General features: G+C 41.7%; 2 protein-coding genes across 3 annotated transcripts in view; one reads left to right on the top strand and one right to left on the bottom strand.

The window, feature by feature from the left end:
• The window catches only part of grk4 (G protein-coupled receptor kinase 4), a 61,277-nt gene extending 58,001 nt beyond the window's left edge, over positions 1–3,276 (bottom strand). For both annotated transcript variants that reach the window (XM_049568927.1, XM_049568922.1), the window contains exon 1: positions 2,934–3,276. In XM_049568927.1, the coding sequence (XP_049424884.1) occupies positions 2,934–2,985 (52 nt within the window). In that variant the 5' untranslated portion in view covers positions 2,986–3,276. The remainder of the gene's footprint in view (positions 1–2,933) is intronic.
• Positions 3,277–8,797: 5,521 nt separating this feature from the next.
• Positions 8,798–19,915, top strand: LOC125886426 (target of Myb protein 1-like). Its single transcript, XM_049572631.1, has 15 exons — positions 8,798–8,994; positions 12,240–12,324; positions 13,353–13,431; positions 13,650–13,799; positions 14,275–14,409; positions 14,500–14,649; positions 16,425–16,541; positions 17,079–17,212; positions 17,318–17,360; positions 17,654–17,786; positions 18,258–18,324; positions 18,567–18,642; positions 18,785–18,844; positions 18,939–18,978; positions 19,110–19,915. The coding sequence occupies exons 1-15, from the start codon at positions 8,922–8,924 to the stop codon at positions 19,253–19,255; spliced, it is 1,488 nt and encodes a 495-aa protein (XP_049428588.1). The 5' UTR covers positions 8,798–8,921; the 3' UTR covers positions 19,256–19,915.
• The last annotated feature ends 704 nt before the right edge of the window (positions 19,916–20,619 follow it).

Here is a 20,619-nt window from a genome sequence, read left to right as displayed (position 1 = left end):
TTAGAAAATTTGAGCTGGGAGATGAACAGGGAGATCTGGGTGCTGGCAAGATGGAAGGAAGTTTACCACAGTTCATTCACACATATAAAACCACACTGTTATGATACAAAGCTGGTTGAAAATCGGCAAAGTATCCCTTTAAATCTGGGAGGGAGAATGCTGCATATTGGCCAAAAAAGAAAAGATATAATTGTTTATGCACTGTGCATACTTATTAGTACGCTGGGAAACTGTTTGTCTTTTTTCCATCTCCACAACGAGGTCAGAGAGTTACAGAACAACTGATTTAATGTCTTGCTCAAGGACACATCAGCAGAGCAAACTCTTGCTGACTCAGTGGCTTGGATGGCCTCCCTGCACCCCTCAGCTGCTCGCAGAGGCCTTGATGCCATGTAGCATGAAGGTGATCGAGGCTGTTGAATAAAAAGGCAGCTGACCTCTGATCTACAGGAGCAGTTCTCTGTCTGGATCTTCGTGTTTAAAGGTGGGGGTTCACTCCACAGCTCGTGTCAAGTGTTGTCGTGTTGACAAGTGTGACATAATGAAATACTTTGACAGCTGCAAACACCCACCTCTGGAAAGCCTAATTAAAATCAAATTAGTCTCCTGTGCACCTTAAAGGGATAAATTGGGAGCCATTAACTGTTTTAATCTGAGTGCCAATTAACACAGTGAATGGTATAGCAGGGAGAAATATTAAAAACAACGATTGTATGATCAACATGTTTGATGTTGCAAAGGATTGTGTCCATGCTATACCAGCTACATCAAAAATCCTTGTTAAGGCTGCAAGTATGACTGATTTCCTTATTTATAAATCTATGTTTTCTTAAAATGATAATAACAGTGTGAAGTTTACATCATGAGGTGTGAAGACAAACATGGATGGATTACTCAATGGGCCTACGGGGCGCAAGCACAAAGCCCCAAAGCAGGGGCGTAGCACCAAATACTGGGCCCTATGCATAAGCAGTTTCTGTGGGCTCCACGCCCTTTCTCTGTTCATCTCTTTAACGTACCTCTTGAATTTTTTCTCACACAGTCAATTTGCTTTCTTTCCCTTTCCTGCCTCTTTCTTTGCATTTCTAGAACCCTGGTTTCCCTTATTTAGGAAAGATATGAGCAGCATAAGCAGTCACTCACTAAGCTCTCGCTAAGTTTAGAGACGCATCTTAGTGCAGGGCGGACTAAACCATTTTGCACCTTTAAGGGGTGAGAGGAGCCTAAGAGGGCTTCCATTTTTTTCATACAAAGTTCAGTCTTTCAAATGATGTATGTGATCAATGTTAATTTATTTATGGCGCTAATAATTTAGAAATAAAAAAAATAAATTGCAAATAAAAACAAACTTTTTATTAAAAGCATTTTCAACCCCTTCATTGAAGCCCTGGGTAATCAGTCTCGCTATTCCCCCCACTACTACGCCCCTGGGCCAAAGTGTCAGGTACCCTGCCCCACCCACCCCCCCACCCCCACCCCTGCCTTCACCAAGTGTCACTAGAACTAACACATACAGACCAAAATGACCACAGAGGGACACAAAGAGATGCAAAGTAACTGCAGAACTTTTTAGTTCTGGCAAAAAAATTTTGACCTGGTCTTGTTCGTATGTCAAATCTAACAATGCCCCTGAAAAACTACAACACCCCAGCTGCCAAAACAACCACACAGACACAAAACAGCAGTAAACATCTCTTCAACTTCCACTACACCACTACCAAGCACCAGTTAACGGCAGGTAAAGGGAAGCCTGATGCCTCGTCAGGAGCAGCTGCTGCTATGAAATGGATTCACTGCTGCTGTGAATAATCCATTTCACAGCAGTGTTGGCGTTTAGTCCTGAACTGAAACGCAGTCCGAATATAATGCAAACCAGGAGGCCTCTGCATACGCACACTGAACCGCGACCCCCGAGCCATGTACGCACTGTGGGCGACTCTGCTGTCGAATAAAAATGGATCAACTTGGACAATATCCTCCGAGGCCACAGACCCTTATGCTGGTGTCCAATCCGATTGGAAGATGGAAAAAACACAAGTGGAAATCGCTGAGCAGTGATAACACCTTTTACCCTCCCCTGGCAGCTGATACAGTGTTGTACACCCACCCTGCGCCCACTCACGGGCTACAAAGTAGCCTCTCTGCTCTGCCATCTCCTGGAAAACAGATGGATACTCATCTCTTTTCCACCTCCAGGTGAGCTGCCGCGGGATCACCGGCCCACTGAGCAGCGTGCACACCCGGGGCTACAGCGCCTGGGCCGCCGGGGTACATGGTGGGCCTTCTTCCAGTCATCCAAAACCTCCACTATAACGTTACCCCGTCCTCCCAGTAGCTCCCTATCAACAGCCAAACGGCAATGCAGTGGCATATTTCTGCGTCAAATAATACCACACGTTCACTTTACATTCTTAATTGGGCTTTAAATACAGCGAAACCTATAATGACAGGTAAGCAGAGGATGTTCCGAGGCACGGAGCCCCATTGCGCAGCTACATTTTGGTCCCCACTCAACAACATGTAATGCGAATACCATTAAATACCCGTTATGTCATCGTAAAATTGTAAATATCCACAAGACCACTGGTGCTTGTGTGAAAAAATTTGCTCGACAGCCTCTAATGCAACGCTGCCATCTAAGCGCGATGCTGCAAACACTCCCTGCGTTGTTCATCTCCAGCCTGCTGGGCCTTCTGTTAACCTGCCCGGTACATATGTGTGTTGTTGGGGTACAAACAGCTGATTTAAGCCAAATATGTTTGGTGTTTGCCCGGAGACAAAGCGCTGCGCAGGGGATGGGAGACAGAGAAAGCATAAATCCCAAGGAGGACAGCCGAAAGCTCAGGCTCGTCCATGGTCACTGCTGTCGTTGAGGTGGGGGGGGAAATATACATTTGAATTTATTCTCTTTTTTATCATGTAGCGGTGCTTACCTTCCCTTGCCTTCAGGAGAACCGTGTTGGCCACGATATTTTCAATCTCCATTGTCAGAATGTGAATCCCGAGCAGTCGCGATACATTTCACTCAGCGGAAAAGACGGTTTTTCTGATCAAACGTGCCGACGACGGTGAGGCTGCTGCACGCGCACAGGGCGAACGCGGCACTGGCGCATAGTAGGTGTTTAATAGTGGTCGTCGTTCCTCTCCATTGCAAGACGTTTTTATCAAACCCTACCTACGGAGCTGTGTGATTACGACGGGGCTTGTTGGCATTCACAGCCTGCCTCCCTTCCCTCTCTGCCTGCCTTCCTTCCTGCTTCGGCTCCCACCTCCTCCTCCTCCTCCTCCTCTTCCTCCTCCTCCTCCTCCTCGCCCCTCCTCTGCACAACGAACCAGCGAGAGTAGGAGGGATCAATTTACAACCAGCGCAACCACACACACATTCACACACACACACACACACACACACACACACACACACACACACACACACAAGTGCATTCATACATACATGCATGCAATTTCCTAGGCTTAGTCTCCTGAAATTATGCATGGTTATGCCATTTATTGTGTGGCACTTTTGGATTAAAACGTGCTTATGTGTGTGGTTTTCTACAAGTTTCCCTCAGGCATAATAGTCTCCTCAACCACAGGAGTGTGAGCCCACTGGAAACATCTAGAAAACTGAGATGTTTCCTTTAAATTGCTTTTTTTTAAATATCCAAACATGAATGAACATACAAATAAGTAAACTTTTCCTTTCCACAATTTCCTGCTATAAAGCTGTTTCTGGCTAATTAGGAAACATGAATGTGTTTGGCCACAGAGGCCTGATACAGACCTCTCATTGTATGAACAATGGTGTGAGGGTTTTTTAAGTTGTGACATTATGCTGGGTCATACAGCCTGGAGAAAAGAGATAACACACTGGTTTTCTCCTCCTCTCAGCCACACTGTGACCCAGCATCCATCTGAGCTCTCTAATCTGACTCTCATATCAACTGAGCCCACAGTGCTTGGAGAGGAGTCGTGTGCCTGCAGAAAAAGAGAAGTCATGTGTTGCTTAAGATGATGAAATCTGGTTTTGAAAATGTTTAGAGAGCCATAGATGTGATAAATGGCAATTAGCATTTTCACTTTTAATTTTTACGACCAGGGTCATAAGCACACGCAGGCCTGAGGGTGTCTGTGGAGCAGGGAAATTCAGGAACAGAAAGGTCAGGGGTCACTGACTTTCATCTTCACATCCTTACTGGCTTTAGTCACAAATAATTGTTCCAGTGTTGTCATCGGTTCCCGGAGGACAGCATGTTGGTTATGTGACAGATACAAGCTGCTCATTGACATAAGTAGTGATTGTTTCATGGGATGGGCAAGAAGACCTGACCTCAGCTCAGACATTCAAATAAGAGCCATAGAAGCCATGATGACAGTTGTGGATTTGAGGAAGTGTTATGTCATCCGAAAACGCCTCAATTTATTCTTAATTTCTATTTCAGGTATTATCATCATCATCATCATCATCATCAGAGGTGCAAGTATTGAATGAAACTTAGACATTACTGTATCAGTGGGAACTGTCAAAGGAAGAGATGGTGTGCACATCAACTTGGTTGCAATCATCTCACCATTTTAGTTAAACACCAATGTCCATGATTTTTCAGTACATGGATTCTTGTCATAAAATCACACTGCTGGACAGATTAGATCACACATGGTCCATTTAGATTCAATGCTGCCACCTAGTGGTGTTCATGTATAGATACAAAAGGACATTACATGCAGCAGTCATGCAGAATGGCTTGATATTAGAATAGTTTTTGAAAGGTTAATATATATATATGTAAACAAATTAATATCATATCTATCAAATGTACTGTGTTTACGCCACATAAAAAGGAAGGGATATTTAACCAAAATACATAAAATAATCTAATATACAAGGTTAAAACAAAAGGATTTAGTGTTATTAATTTAACTTTAAAACAATAAAACACACACTTTTATTCCTACAATGTGGAATTGAATTAAATAATTATAAACAATTAACATGTGACAGAGTATATATATACGTTTTTTAAAACAAAATTTTTAGTAAATATGACTTCTAAAAAAATATACAAATAAGTGCAGGACAACAGCTTTAGTATTTAAAATGAATTTATTAAAACAATTAAAATATGTTTTATTTTCTATTTAATTAGATAAAAAATGGTTGGGTGGGTATATTAGAAAAGTACAATATTAAAATAAAGAAATAGAATAGTAAAATTTGAGGAAAAAACTGTGAACACGTTTTCATCTGTGTATTTGTGTCTGCTTGTAGTTTCCGCTGTTGTCCATTAGAGGGCACCATTTCACCAGAAACTATCAGCTGTCAGGTGACCTCAGTAAACTTTAAAGTTTGTTGTTTTCTTTACCAGAGAGACTCACAGAGAGACTTATCATACATTTACTACGACATTAGATATATTATCTTTAAATTGGTCGATTATGGGCAAAATAGATAAAATATAATTGTGGAGAATAATTATTAACCATAATAAACCCCTTCACACTGACATCACTTGTGGTCTCAGATGCTGGTTGTGAAATTATAACACACTAACCACAGTGTGCAGTTATCTGCCCCTCATTATCATATCATTCATACTGAGCTCTACGTCTTCATGTGCAGGGGCTTTTATTCTCTCATTGTTCTTATGTCCTACAAGGCTGTCACTGCATAGAACGGCTTTGTGTAGATGAAGTGTGAATTTTGTCACCAGAGATTCTTTCACAAATATTCATCTTGTCTTATTACATAAACAATATCATTACTTGTACATGTAGACCAAAGCAGCAGGATTTTGAAATGAGAAACAAAGAGAAACCGCTGGTGATGGAGCCATAAACCTTGGGGGGATATTTCCATCCTGAACAGACACGCATATGAAAGTCATATCTTTGCGCAGTGATACTGAAAAGACTGAGTCTCAAGACTGATTCACAGAGAGTCCCTCATCAAGCTGCAAACTAGTGTCCTCAAGTATTTTAATGTGTTAATAGTTGTCTGAAGCTTATCCTCCGCACATACACAAGGGAGCCCAATTTGATGTCAATTCTGAGGATCAAAACATGTAATCAAAGAGAAGAAAATTGGTGATATTTACAAATATATAACTGCAAATGCTTGACACCATTTCATAATCCATATTCATTTTGAGAGGAACCGTGCAGGATTACAAAGGCAGCACACTGATTTGGAGGGTAACATTAGTTACAGTGAAACCCAGGCTGAAATCTCATTTAACTTTTAAATGAATAAACTTTTCTCACTGGAGGTTTTTTTTTGTTTTGTTTTCATTCATTCATCTTCTAACCGTTTCATCCTCTTGAGGGTCATGGGGGGGCTGGAGCCTATCCCAGCTGACATCGGGCGAGAGGCAGGGTACACCCTGGACAGGTCGCCAGACTATCGCAGGGCTGACACATAGAGACAAACAACCATTCACACTCACATTCACACCTATGGACAATTTAGAGTTACCAATTAACCTAGTCCCCAATCTGCATGTCTTTGGACTGTGGGAGGAAGCCGGAGTGCTGACACGGGGAGAACATGCAAACTCCGCACAGAAGGGCTCCCATGCCTGGGATCGAACCGGCAACCCTCTTGCTGTGAGGCGAGAGTGCTAACCACCACACCACCGTGCCGCCCCCTTTTTTTTGTTTTTGTTTTTTTTTTTCATTATTGTTACAACTCAACAAATCATGGTAGCTCTGTACACTGGAAGAAACAGGACAAAATTGATATTTATCTTTCCTCTTGCAAGGGGAGAGTATGGGAAAGGTCAAAGGGATGATATATGTATAAAAACACTGTCTTGGGTTGCTGCAATTGGTCTTAGTTTCAGAGTAGCTGGTTTGTAGCTACATGCACAAAAACAGGATCTGCACGTATCAATTATGAGAAAACATTTGATTTCACATTGGTCAAAGAAAGTTCATTAAGGTCACCAAGCACATATAGCCTTCTTTGAGCCTAGTCACCAGAAGGAAATGTTGGCATTGTGCATTTTACAAACCAAGGATACATTACATTTTTATGTTGCCTACGTGTCACATCAGCGTTTTTAAAGTGACGTAGTTTTGGTTACATGCATATAAACTGACTTTGTCATCAGAAGGTAAAGGGGGTGATGGATGATGTGAGACTGGACTGCTGCCATGCTGCAGACCACTGCAGACCAGTATTAGGCCAGCAAACAACAACAAAAAAACAGGTGTTATTTAGCAAGACATTGTTACATTTCTAGCATTGATTGTGCCACAAAACCAGTTGGTTTTTGAAGGCCATCGGGGCATTTCCAACTGTGACTGTGCGGCAAAAAATCTGACGTTTTTAGCAGGACAATGGGGCGTTTCCAGTGCTGATTGTGCCACCAAAATTGGGTTTTTTTTAGTGCCCCCCAAAAATTATGTTTTTAGCAGGACATTGGAGCATTTCCAGCACAATTGTGCCACCAAAACTCTTTTTTTTTTTTTTGTGAGACATTGCAGCATTGCCAGTGGGGTGTTTCAAAACAGGACATCAAGGCAATTCCAACACAGACTGTGCCGCAATAATCTGATGTTTTTTCACAGGACGTTGGGTCATTTCCAGCACCAATTGTGCCACCAAACCAGATGTTTTTCAAGACATCGCAGCAGTTCCAGCTGTGATTGTAGCAACACAACCAGACATAACACTTTTCTTTTTCCTAATCATAACCAAATGGTTTTTGTGCCTAAACTTAACCACACCTTAACCATAGCGTTTCAACAGATCTGCTACATAATAACATATGAATGTGATTGTCATACGGATTACAGTTAATTTATTATGTTGATCTGTTCTGTACGACATCTATTGCACGTCTGTCCATCCTGGAAGAGGGATCCCTCCTCAGTTGCTCTTCCTGAGGTTTCTACCGTTTTTTTTTCCCCATTAAAGGGGTTTTTCCGTATCCACTGTGAGGGTCCTAAGGACAGAGGGATGTCGTGTGCTGTAAAGCCCTGTGAGGCAAATTATGATTTGTGATATTGGGCTTTATAAATAAAACTGATTGACTGATTGAATGTTTCATATCAGCGGTGTGCAGAAATATCTACGACATTTTTCTGGTGTTATAGTTATTTTTCAAGTCAAGACTTTATGTGGGAAACTCAGTTCATTAAATAGCCTCTGCACTATTTTAGATTAAACTACCCAGTACTAATATAGAAGTAATTTATTTAAGAAATACTGTATGAGATTTTAATTATAACAGGCTCTCAAATCACCACCACTCTAAATAAAGATTGTAGAATCATTTAATCCATGTTTTAAACTATTTTAATTGTCCCTTTATATTGAATTTCCTTGACTTTTTTAGGTCCATTATGTCTATTTGCATGTGAGGCACTGAATGCTAAATGTGCCCTTTGTGCTGTAGTTGTTGTTTGAAAGATGCTATTTGAATGAAGTTTACAATTATTATTATAATTTAGAGTTTCCATAGGTTGCAGAACTGATGTGTGATGCTGGACTTTAACTTCAATAAAGCACGGTTCACAGATCTCAATTCTTCTTCCAGCACCAAATGGTTGAGGTCCATGACCTGCACCGACCTATTTTTTTGAGGCCTACCTGAAAAATACTCTTCTCATACTTAATAATTTTATTTCTGTAGACCTCAGAGTTTAATGTGCAATGTACTGGGACCAGCAACTGGAAATAAAGTGTCTTTGTCTGAGTACAATCGAGTTTTTACAGCATTGTTGCAGATGTGATGAAACACACGGCCCTGTGTTGATGTCTGCTGCTGTTTCCTGGCTCTGTGTGCTTTCACGTGACCTCTCACAGAGTCCGTGCACTCTGAAGCAGCGACTGAAAGCAAAAGGAAACACCGCAGTTTTGAGCTCAGGAGTTGTCAGACTACTTTTAATACAGTTGGAGTGGACACTTGCAATTTTCGAGGATGTTTTCAATCGGGGAGACGATGGAGTTTCTAATGGGAAACCCCTTTTCAACGCCCGTCGGTCAGAGAATCGGTAAGTCGCAGCTGCTTTTGAAACTAACGTTAGTAGGATATGTCAGGAGTTGTTCACCGTTTGATTCAATTTGACTTAATTTAATTTCCATAATCAATAACATGTTTAGGGATTCTATAAGCACACTCACGGGGTTTTTAAAACAGCCTAACAACACTTTAAATTCTTGTTCCTACTCGGTAATGTTTAATAATGAACTCCAAATTTGACAGAAACATAAAAAGAAGTCAGTTGAGCCAATGACGCGACAGAGGCGGGGCTAAGCTCCCTCGATCTTACATGTGATTGGTTGCTTCAAGTTAAGTAACACCTAATGTGGCGAATTAAAAAGGCGCTGTGTGTTTCCTCTCACTTCCTCTATGACTGATGTGTTTTTGTCCCGGATACAATTTCACACCTTACGCACAAGTGTTGCTGATGCTCTCCAACGAGCATATGTCGCGTCACACAACTTTTAAAACAGCAGTATTTTCTCATAATGGCAACAGGTTGTCAGAGCACTGCAAAACTGTGCAGCCAACACATCCTCCACAGAGCTGCAGATGCCTGGAAAGATGTGTAATCAGGACAGTCATGACGTTAGTGAGAAACTGTTGCACACCCCTTCTCCAGCCTTCCTTCCTCTTATCTCATCCACTCACTTTCTCACATATAAATGTCAGAGACGGCTTCAGCTCCTTCTGAGGCCAATGAGAACAGAAGCAGCTGACAGTCACATGAAGTGGAGGGAGCTGGGGAAGGAGAGAGGAAGGAGGGAGGGAGGGAGGGAGGGAGTGGATGCAAAGGAGGGGAAAGGGAGTAAAATGGGATTGAGAAAGATTTGGAGAAGTGTGGGGGTGTTGGTGGAAAGGAATGAAGGAGATTTAGAGTCTTATGAGGAGCCTATGAGGGGTGGAGTGCAAAGAAAGCTGGCTTTGATTGCTAAATAGTTTGGACGGGAATACATGGTGGAGATGAAAACTAATTTTCTCCATCAGTTTATTAAAACAAACAATGAGTTCCCATAAAAACATCATTGTCTGGAGGAAACCACTTAGTTCATATGAGAGATTTCAGTAGGCCTATTTGATTTTTTTTTAGCTGTGTTCCCCTTTGTCTGTGCTCCACCATTTTCAGTGAAATCTTATTCAGCCGCCTCCACACAGTCCTCAAGGAGCAGATTGGATTGTTTAAAGCTGATCAGATCAATGGATGAGAACCAATTTTTAAGTTTCTCTTTCACTGCGCCTGATGTTCTGCTGCTCCATCCGTGCCCAGAGAATGCTCTGCGCTGCAAGAGTATGGCGCAATTAATAATCAAATGGTATATTACTTGGGTATGTCCCATTGTTAGGAGGCCACGGGGTAGACCCAGGACATGCTGGAGAAATTACATATCTCATCTGGCCTGGGAACACCTTGGAGTCCCTTAGGAGGAGCTGGAAAGCGTTGCTGGGGAAAGGGACATCGGGGGTGCTTTGCTTGGCCTGCTGCCCCCGCGACCTGGCCCTGGATAAGCAGATGAAAAGGACGGATATATATTACAGCTCTGCTCCTGATGAACTATCCAGCCCTGAAAATAGAAAATCAATACATGGCGGCAGAAGTTTTAATCGTGGCAGGCTGCCACAAATAAATAAACGTGTGTGAAACCCTGAATCTGAGCCGAGGAGTCTCTAATGGAGCTGTCGATCATGGCAATCACTGCTGTTAGACTGTGGTCAACTTGGGAAACTAGCCAGCGCTGATCAGATATGAACCAAGATTCTAGTACTGCATTTTATTGTGCTGTTTAGCTGTAAATTGAGAAAGCTTGTAATCTTATTTTACAGCTAAACAGTACACTAAATATGTCTCTGAAAACATTCGAGGCAACGAATAGCCAATACAGTGACAATCCTGATACATATTTGATCAGCACTGCCTTGTTTGAGTTTGACCATAGTTCAGGAGCAGTGATTGGCACGACTGACTGCTGTGTCTCATTCAGTGCTGTGTGAATATAGAGGCAGTTGTAGAGACAGAAAGTTACCAACTACAGCACATGTGCTCTCAACCCAATTTTACACATGCAAATTATGGTTTACAATTCGCAAGTGTTACTCAGCCTGTAAAAACTGTTGTATAATGTCTTATGTGGCTCTGGAGGGAGTCTGAAAAACAACTGTGATGATTTCATCGACTTGGCTGTGCACACAGCCTGCTTTAAGCCTATGAATAATGGATCAAATGACTGTGTCTCTTGCAGTGATGAACCCACTGAGAATTATCGCCAGAGTCTGAAGCTTACCTCAGTTCTATGCTGCATTTTAGCATCTTTCAGCTCATTGTTTTGGTTTTCTGGCCCACAACTTTACCATTTTGGTTCACTTGCACTGCCTTCATAGCTCCTGCTTTCATAGCTTCATTTTCAGCTGTAGCAGGCAGCTGTTTTCAGAAAAAAAGCTCTAAAATTGACTGTACACAAATGCTCACCACTAAACAACAGACACACACACACACACACACACACACACACACACACACACACACACACATACACGAACATAGTGGAGCATTTAACAGCTGAACAGAAAGTTATTTCTCTGAGGAGTTTGTGGAGACCAAAACTGAGCTGTAATGGAGTGTGAATATTTGATTTACATTTGTCAGATGGCCAGAAACACAACTCTAAATGAATAACAATATGGCTCTATGTCTGCTGGCAACTGCTGTTACACGTTCACCACAGCAACTTTACAAGGCATATGTTAATATTGTGTTTATAGCTTGTTGTCTCTGCCTCCAACTAGCCAAAAATATCCAGTTGAATTGACTATGGATTTTTTTTTTAAAAATCCCAAATATTAATTCTAATTTCAAATCAATTTTCAGGTGTATAATCTCAAGTACCAGTACTGTAAATGCAGTGCACATTTCACTCTTTAGATCCACAGATACAAAGAAGACACCCGAACTCTAAAAGTGAGACCCAGAAATGATCATGTGGCAATGTTCTTTCCTATATGAAAGTGTCCAAGTGTGGGCAACATATTGTATTTACTGTGTGATATTTTCTTAATTTTATGTGTTGTTCCATTAATGTGAACCATGCCACACATTTTAATTCCAACTGACACGTTTATCCCAGAATGATTTCTGAAATACAACTCGAAAGACCAGCTAAAAATGACTTGCATGACTTCCCATAGTCTGGCAGATATCATGATATTTTCTCGGTATTACTGTATGTCTGCACCTTCACCTGATTCTCTCTTTGTTTATAGAGCAAGCGACCAGCGGCTCTCTACAGTCAGAGGACTGGGGGCTCAACATGGAGATATGTGACATCATCAACGAGACAGATGAGGGGTAAGGTGGTCACATAAGTAACAGTTTCACGAAGAAGCCACAAACTGTCCCCATCTGGTGCACTTTGCCTAACCTGTCTGACTAATTAGTAAACTGCTGTATGTAGAACTCCATGTTTTATTTTTGCACAACTTTTTACCGTACCACTTCCTTTATGGGTTTGTTGTTTATTTCAGTGTAATTGCTTGTGACTGAATGACCTACTTATGTTTAAGGCCAATCTCATAGTTTGTTAGGCAGTGCGGTTTGTAATGCTCAAGAAGAATGTCACTAAGCCTGAAGTGCAATGTGTTTGTAGTAGTTGGATGTGTACAGTAAAAAGTCTTTAGATTTCGTGCCTTGAAAGTGACTTAATTTTGGGATCGTATATGTTCCCAGGGTCCTCAGTTTTCTTAGGGTCCTTAGTTTCCCAGGTCCTATGTTCCCAGGGCCCTATGTTCTCAGGGCCCTATGTTCCTAGGGTCTTATGTTCCCAGGGTCCTATGTTTCCAGGGTCCTATGTTCCCAGGGCCATATGTTCCCAAGGTCCTATGTTGCTAGGGCCCTATATTCACAGGGTCTTATATTTCCAGGGTCCTATGTTACTAGGGTCCTATGTTTCCATGGTCATATGTTACTAGGGTCCTATGTTTTCAGGGTCCTGTGTTCCTAGGGTCCTAAGTTCCCAGGGTTTTATGTTCCCACGGCCATATGTTCCCCAGGTCATTTGTTCCCAGGGTCCTATGTTCCCAGGGTCTTAGGTCCTAAGACCTGGGGAGCATAGGACCCTGGGAGAGCATTTAAGTAGAAGTGGGGAACATAGGACCCTTCATCAAGTTCCCACTGTGTGCCATATACATCTGGGGAACATAGGAACTGGGAACTTTGGAATGACCCCCTTAATTTTAGCATGCTCTCATTATAGAGATAAGCCACAAACAAAACTACCTTCACACACTGTATGTTTCCGACACATCAAAGCTTTATATTGCTTGTGAATGAATTTAGCTTATTTTCATATATTTGCTTATTTTCATATATTTTCTTAGGCCAAGAGACGCTGTCAAGGCTATTAAGAAGAGAATTGTTGGAAACAAGAACTTCAGAGAGATCATGTTGGCCCTTACTGTGAGTATTGTCTTTAGGTGATTGCATGTAAGAGTTTTATTCATTATTTTATGAGTTTAGGATTGAAGGGTGTGAGAGAGTCATTTTAAGGCCAGGCTGATCCTCATCCTGATTGGCTGGTGGCCTAGATGTGATGGTGTTTTGGAGCACCTTGACTTGCATAAATCTAACTACATTTGCACCTTTTTTGTTTTGTGGACTGTCTCAATGTCACACAGGTTCTTGAGACCTGTGTGAAGAACTGTGGCCAACGCTTCCACGTTCTTGTGGCGTCGCAGGAGTTTGTTGAAGGAGTTTTGGTCCGCTCCATTCTGCCCAAATACAACCCTCCCACTGCCCTCCATGACAGGGTGCTCAGCCTCATACAGGTAACTGTATGCTCCCACAGAGGGCATTTATATTCCTCCTGATGCAAATTCAAAAAACTGTTTTTGAAGACTATTAAAGCCTGTTATTTAATTGGAATTCTTATTCTTCACTTCCCTTACATTGAGAGATATTTCAGTGGTGTGTTGACATCCGACAGCTTTCCAAGTTTACCTAAGTTGGACTCTATTATGGCTGCAGATATTTTGAATAGCATTATCTGTAGTGTTCTTTGTGATTTAAATATCTCCACACATTCCTCTGCTACGTGGTGAAAGTCAGTTGTGTGAAATAGAGAGCAGCTGGAATGATAACATTAGATATAGTCGGGTTTGTAAATACTGAAGGACCATTCCTTTTCTGCTGCTTTTTTCTTGTTTTCTTCACATTTGGCCTGTATATTGTGGCATTAAACACTGATTTAGTATTCTGTCATTGTCGTTATATTTTGTTATATGATCTCCTTCTCATCCACAGTCATGGGCTGATGCATTTCGTAGCACTCCCTCCCTAGCAGGGGTGGTGTACGTATATGATGACCTGAGGAGACGTGGTCTAGAGTTCCCCATGACAGATCTGGATGCTCTGTCCCCCATCCACACTCCAAATAGGGTGAGACTGTCTACAAAGTAAAAATAACACACAGAATCAAATTTACGTACAGATATCTGTCTCTACCCTGTACCTCTCTTCATCTTGCAGAGTATCCCAGAAAATGGGACTGCTGAGATGACCCCTGCTGCTGCTCCCACACAGCAGTCACAACCACAAGCACCTTCCAGTGTTACCACTCAGAATACTTTACCCCCAGTCGAGTCCAGTGAGGAGCCAGCTTCCCTCTCTGCAGAACAGGTACCACGGTCAAAAAACACCTTTAAGTCGATGACTACATACAGCAGTGGGAAGAAATCACCACCTAAACTTCCTTGGAGCAGCATTTAATCCACAAACATAAACTTGAGTTTACCTGCATCTTAAATCACGTCTGAGGTTTCCAAACTGGGCACCGAGCCTTGCATGGCACATGTGACCTGGGGAAGAATGTGACGTGAAATTGAAGTTAAACAAGCCCTTGTCAGAGCTAACAATGTGACTGGCAAAGAACAGGTGTAATGAATAACACTGTCAATAGCTTCAGTGCATTGCAATAACTGCTGGAGCAGAGCCATTGTTAAAGCTGGGCTAGGCTGTTTTATCTTGGCCTCATCAGGCCAATATTCCAAAATAAACTTTGAACATATTGTAATGCAAGTGGACTGAGAGAAGACTAGACTTCTGCACCTCGTCTTGGCTCTGTTTTCAGGTTTTAGGAAATCTAGGCTGTAACGGGAGACTTCAGCAAATCACAGGTTGTTTCAGGGAAAAGCCATTCCTGTTGGCTGTTCTACAAATGCAGATGCGCTGGCATGTACTTTCGGTGAAACCCTGATTCATGACGAATAATCCTGCAGAGAAAGTTGCTATTCCAGCATTGGCAACAACTGCCTACACTGCAAAGCATCCCAAACGAAGGAAGACAGACTTATCAAAAAGAGAGTCTAAAAGAGAGTCTGACATTAAATGAGACAAAACACGTGTCAATTTCGGCATTGTGTTTCAGAGATGTACAGCAAATGTTGCTAATAGTTTAGCCATCTGCTAACTGAAACCAAAGGCTCATATCTGCAGCTTCAAGTTCACGTTTATGTAGCTAACATTAGCTCGAGCCTCAAATCAAAGTGTGTCCTCCGCCTCATTACCCACCACTACAGACTGCCTCGCAGGGAGGAGAGTGGGCAGCAGCTTCGGAGACAGACCATCAGTCAGTGGCTGTAGCAACCCAAATCCATAAACCCCAGCTCCAGGGGACCGGACAGCCCCGACTCCCTGTCGGATCAGTAAACTTTCTGTTGCTGCTGTTACACAGGTTACACCAGGTACTGCCCCTGGCCAACAACCAACTCTAACATCCAGCACTGGGGGGTTTGTGCCAGCTGATTTCGAGCAACTACAGCTGTCGACCGAAGGTCCATCTACAGAGCTGCTGCCTGCTCTCCTCTTGGCGAAGCAGTCCACAGTGGCGAGGAGCAAGGCGGAGGGACTGTGGGGTGGCTAGTAGCTGATTTTTGTCTCATTTGTGATCTGATAAAAAGAGGAGGGGCTGTGCAGATGCACTGTGTGCAACTCTACAATGAAATAGAATTAAATAAATCAATGGATGGGAAACAAAGGGTTATTGTATGAGTGTTTGCACATGGCTGTGGTTCTCTGGTGGGAGGGGCAGGACAGAGAGGGAGGAGCTGCAGGAGGAGGGTGTATTTTAAAATTCTGCTTCTTTGGGCTTTTTCCAGGTTTCCCCCTACCCTAGTTTTAATACTAATAGTTTCACATGTGCTTTTCCCGCTATGACATGTTAAAATATAATATATATATAATATATATAAAATATAAAATATAACTAAAATATAACTGTATCAGAGGAGTTATAGGCTGTTTCTCCAGCCAGTGTTGCCCCCATACAGTATAACAGCATCTAATCTTAGTAGTTAGCAAAACAATGACTATAGAATGAACACCATTTTGTTGTGGCTTTTGACTGCTGTTTTTTTTTTTTTTTTACATATACATGTGTACATTTCCTTATCCAGGAACAGAAGCTGCGAAGCGAGCTGGCGCTGGTGAAGGGAAATCTTACTGTGATGTCAGAAATGCTGAATGAGTTAATACCTGGACAGAGCAAGCAAGATGATACAGAGCTGCTACAGGTGTGTGTGTGTGTGTGTGTGTGTGTGTGTGTGTGTGTGTGTGTGTGTGTGTGTGTGTGATTTGTCTACAGCATTTCCTGTATTCAAGTCTTTGCCCTATTCATTTCATCATTTCAACATTCATCATTTCAGTTTAAAACAATTACTTGTGGGAAGATATACTGTCTATTGAGTGTATTATTGTGATGCTTCATTCTTGTATGATCACACTTGGTAAGTCAACAGTAAGAAATGTATCATTGTTGACCTTTATGCAGTTTAAGGTGCTAAAAAGCAAACATTTATGTAATTTGTTAATTAGTTTTAACAGCATGCCATGTGTGTCTATGTTTATCGATCTTACATGGAAAAAACAAGTTACATAACAGGCAGAGATGCTAATTTCTGATTTGTTTTACTTAACTTAATTACATTTTATCTCTTTGGTCTGTGTTCTGCTCAAGTTGTCTGTACAACCGCACTGTACGGCTTTTCTTTTACTCCATGTCATTAGTGATGAGAATGAATTAATGTCACTCTCGCCCTCTGTCCGAGCAGCAACTGTACTCGATGTGTAAGAGTATGCAGACTCGAGTGGTGGAGCTCATCCCCCAGCTGCTGGATGAAGGGTTTATTGAAGAGCTGCTCGTGGTCAACGATGACCTCAACAATGCCTTCATCCGCTATGAGAGGTGTGCTGCTGGATTATGTCTTTAAGAAAATGTTAGTTTTAAGGGTGCTGTATGTAGCTTTCTCGTGGCTTATTTCATGATCACTGTATTGTTACTCTGTTTTAGGTTTGACAGACTGAACAAGGCACAAATTCCAAATACTCAACAGGTAAGATGCTCCTCATCATTTCTGCTGGAGTTGTTGGGAATGTTTTGATCACACGAGTCATAATCTCTCAAGACAGATTCTGCATTGCATTACATTACTAAAGGAAGAATTTTTTTTAATTTTTTTTTTTTTTAACTGATGGATTTCCAGATTGCACGAGTCAGAACCAATCCTAAGGAGCCACCACTGAGCATTTGAATGTTGATGTAGAATTCAAATGGCAATATAACAAATTAATTTTTGAAGCTTCAAACTGTTCGATACAACCCTAACCTACTGTGTTGTGTTCTCAGAGCTCTACCACAATCCCGAGCCTCATCGACCTCAGCCCTGAGCCATCAACTCTCAGCCAACCTGCTGTCATCGCAACAACCAGCCAACCAGCAGTCAGTACCGGGGCCAATCAACAGCAATCAGCCAACCACAGTGAGTAAACTTTGTATAAATTCTGCTTCATGTGTGCTCTTTTGTAACACCAAATCTGTACATATGACTTGAAACTGAAGTCATGCTTTTGTAAGCTGTATTTGTGGTAGAAAACAGGATATTGTGGCTGAGCATCACATGGGGAGGGAGTGTTTACAATAACAAACATCACCATGACTTGATATCACATGGCAATGTAGGAAAAAGGATGACATCCCGAAAAAATGCTCTGTTGAAGCATGTAATGTGTTTGAAAGTTGGGCATCACTAAGCCTATGGCTACATATTCACAGTTACAAAAAATATGCCGTTTTCTATAAATGACAAATGATGACATTTTGGTATAGAAATAGTTTGAGGTTTTATTATTAAAACTGTGTTGCTACAGGAATTAAAATAGCAAGATGGAGGACACTGACATTGTGTTTTTGATTCAGTTATGACTTACTGAGTTAATCTTCCATCTTGCAGAAGAGGAGGAGGAGTTTGACATGTTTGCCCAGACAAGAGGCAGCTCCCTGGCTGAGCAGAGGAAAAGGTGAGCAGTGCTAAGAGAGAGACACATCATATCCTGACACACGCTCTCACGACATGTGTCGTGTTTTTATTTGTGTGCAGCAGTGACTATGAGTGATGAAAATGTCTCATCACTTGTGGTAGCCTTAGCTGTTGATGTCTGGATGAACAAGTAGTTTGGAGAATTTCCATTGTTATCTGAGAAAAACTGTCACGTAGCACTACACTGCTTCATGACTGCATGACTGTACATCCTGTCTCCAGTGTTAGGTATGAGGACCCGGGAGCTGTGGAGGGCCTTGCTGGAGCTCTGGATACGAGGTTGCAGGTCACAGGAGGGGTGTGTATATTGATGTAACACAGAAATGGATTTGAGCAAAATATTTCATGTATTATTAAAGAATTGTACCAAGTGTTAAATCTGTGGATATAGCTAAAGCGAAGTATCACCTTATCTCTCTCTTCATCACTTTTCCTCTCAGATGCCACCAGCGAAAAACTCTCTGCAGAATGATGTTGACAAATGGTTAACTTGTGATATGGTAAGAGAAAGCGTGTCTCTCTATAAGGAGTGTTTGTGTGATATAGGATGATATAATCTTTACTCTTTGTGTTTTATTGTGTTTGGAAATGCAGGAAGACCATTCTTTAGTTAGTGAAGGAGTGTCCAGTGAAGGTATGTTTTTCTCTCTGATACATTGCTGCCATTTTAATGCAAAAGACATTTTAGATTTCTTGCTTCTTCTTCTGTATGTTCATGTGTTGATGATGTGCACACACATCTCTAACTGTAACTGTCCTTTTCAGAGTTTGATAAGTTTCTGGAAGATCGGGCGAAGGCGGCAGACCAAGGTGGGCAGGCAGTTCGCAGCGGGCCACCCTCCACATCCAGACCACCGCCACAGTCTACCCGGCAACAGGACCGATCACATGACCAGCTTTTTTCACTTTGAGTTTGAGGAGAAACAAGAGAAGCGGGTGGATGTAGAGGTCAACACACACACGCAATCATATTAAAATACCTACAATCACACACATGCTGTGTCAAAAGGAAACTTTGGTATTTTTCAACCTGGACCCTATTTTCAGTGTATGTCCATTAAAATTGTTTTTGCCACTGACAGGCTCCGATTGTTATTTTAAGTGTCTGGAAGCATTACGGAAAGGATCCTACAGAGAAATTTATTGTTTCTAAGCACCTTTTTGCTGGTCTGTTTATTAGTTTCATTCTGAAATGTTGCAATGTTGCAAAAAGAAGTGGTGAAAACGTTTGTGAAAGTTGGAGAAAGGAGTGCTGGCAAGAGTTTGTTGTATTGGAGTACAAAAAGTGTAGGTTAGTGAGAGATTTTCAATGTCATGGCTAATTATTTAGCTGATTTCAACTATGTTAAAAAGCCCCTCGGGATTTCAGATTTTTAGCGAGACTTGGTTACACAAACTAACAAACAGACTGATTCAGCGAAAGGTATGGAGAAACATTTAATTTCTCTGTAGGGTCCTTTCCCTAAAGTTGTGAGACACTTCTAAACAGGGATGGGCATGAGTACTTGAGAACTCCATTTGGACGTCCGTCAATGTGTAATCACCACCCAACCTCCCTCATGTAAACATGACTTTAATATGTATTTTTGGGCTATTTAAAATGGGTAAAGTCTTATTTAATTTATTAATTGTAGAGCTGCATGCAGTGTTTTGCCTTGCTCGGCACCTCCTTGCCTGACTGTTGCTCTCCCTGTTTATCATGAGACTACTGCTACAGGAGTGTGAACTCCGCACCAGGGAACAGTTGATGAGTCTACACACAGTGACAGGGCTTACTGTTAGGATCACACGGCTAACATTACTGGTTCTTAGTGGGTTAAATTTTAGAGTTGAGTTGTTTCAGTGTCGGTGTTAGTTTATTGGGACTGTTGAACAGCTTGATGTCGGCTATTAGCAGCTCCTGCTGTGTTAGCTCATGCTAACCAGGCAGATACAAAACTGACTGGGAGGAGAGGGGCTCTGAACTCCAGAGACAGTCCTTCAGTGCTGTGTCTAAACTGTGTAATAGCAGCGACGGAAAGTTTGCTGACTTTTCCTTATCTTATATGACTTTGAATATATGGTTTAGTAGGTTAACTGAAGCCTGACTATTGAAATTTTCCATTATTAGCCAATTTACATTCCTATTATTACATTAGATTTTTTGTGTTTGTTTGTTTGTTTGTAATTACTTTGTAATAAGTTAATACAAGTACTTGAATATGGAAATTGCTTAAAATGCCCATTGCTACTTCTAATCACAATCTGGAATGTCAGTGGCTAAAAAATAAGCACT

Source organism: Epinephelus fuscoguttatus, linkage group LG3, assembly GCF_011397635.1.
Source record: "Epinephelus fuscoguttatus linkage group LG3, E.fuscoguttatus.final_Chr_v1".
Taxonomy (NCBI): domain Eukaryota; kingdom Metazoa; phylum Chordata; class Actinopteri; order Perciformes; family Serranidae; genus Epinephelus; species Epinephelus fuscoguttatus.
Note: the sequence above shows the minus strand (reverse complement) of the source record. Positions and strands in the feature narration are given on the sequence as shown.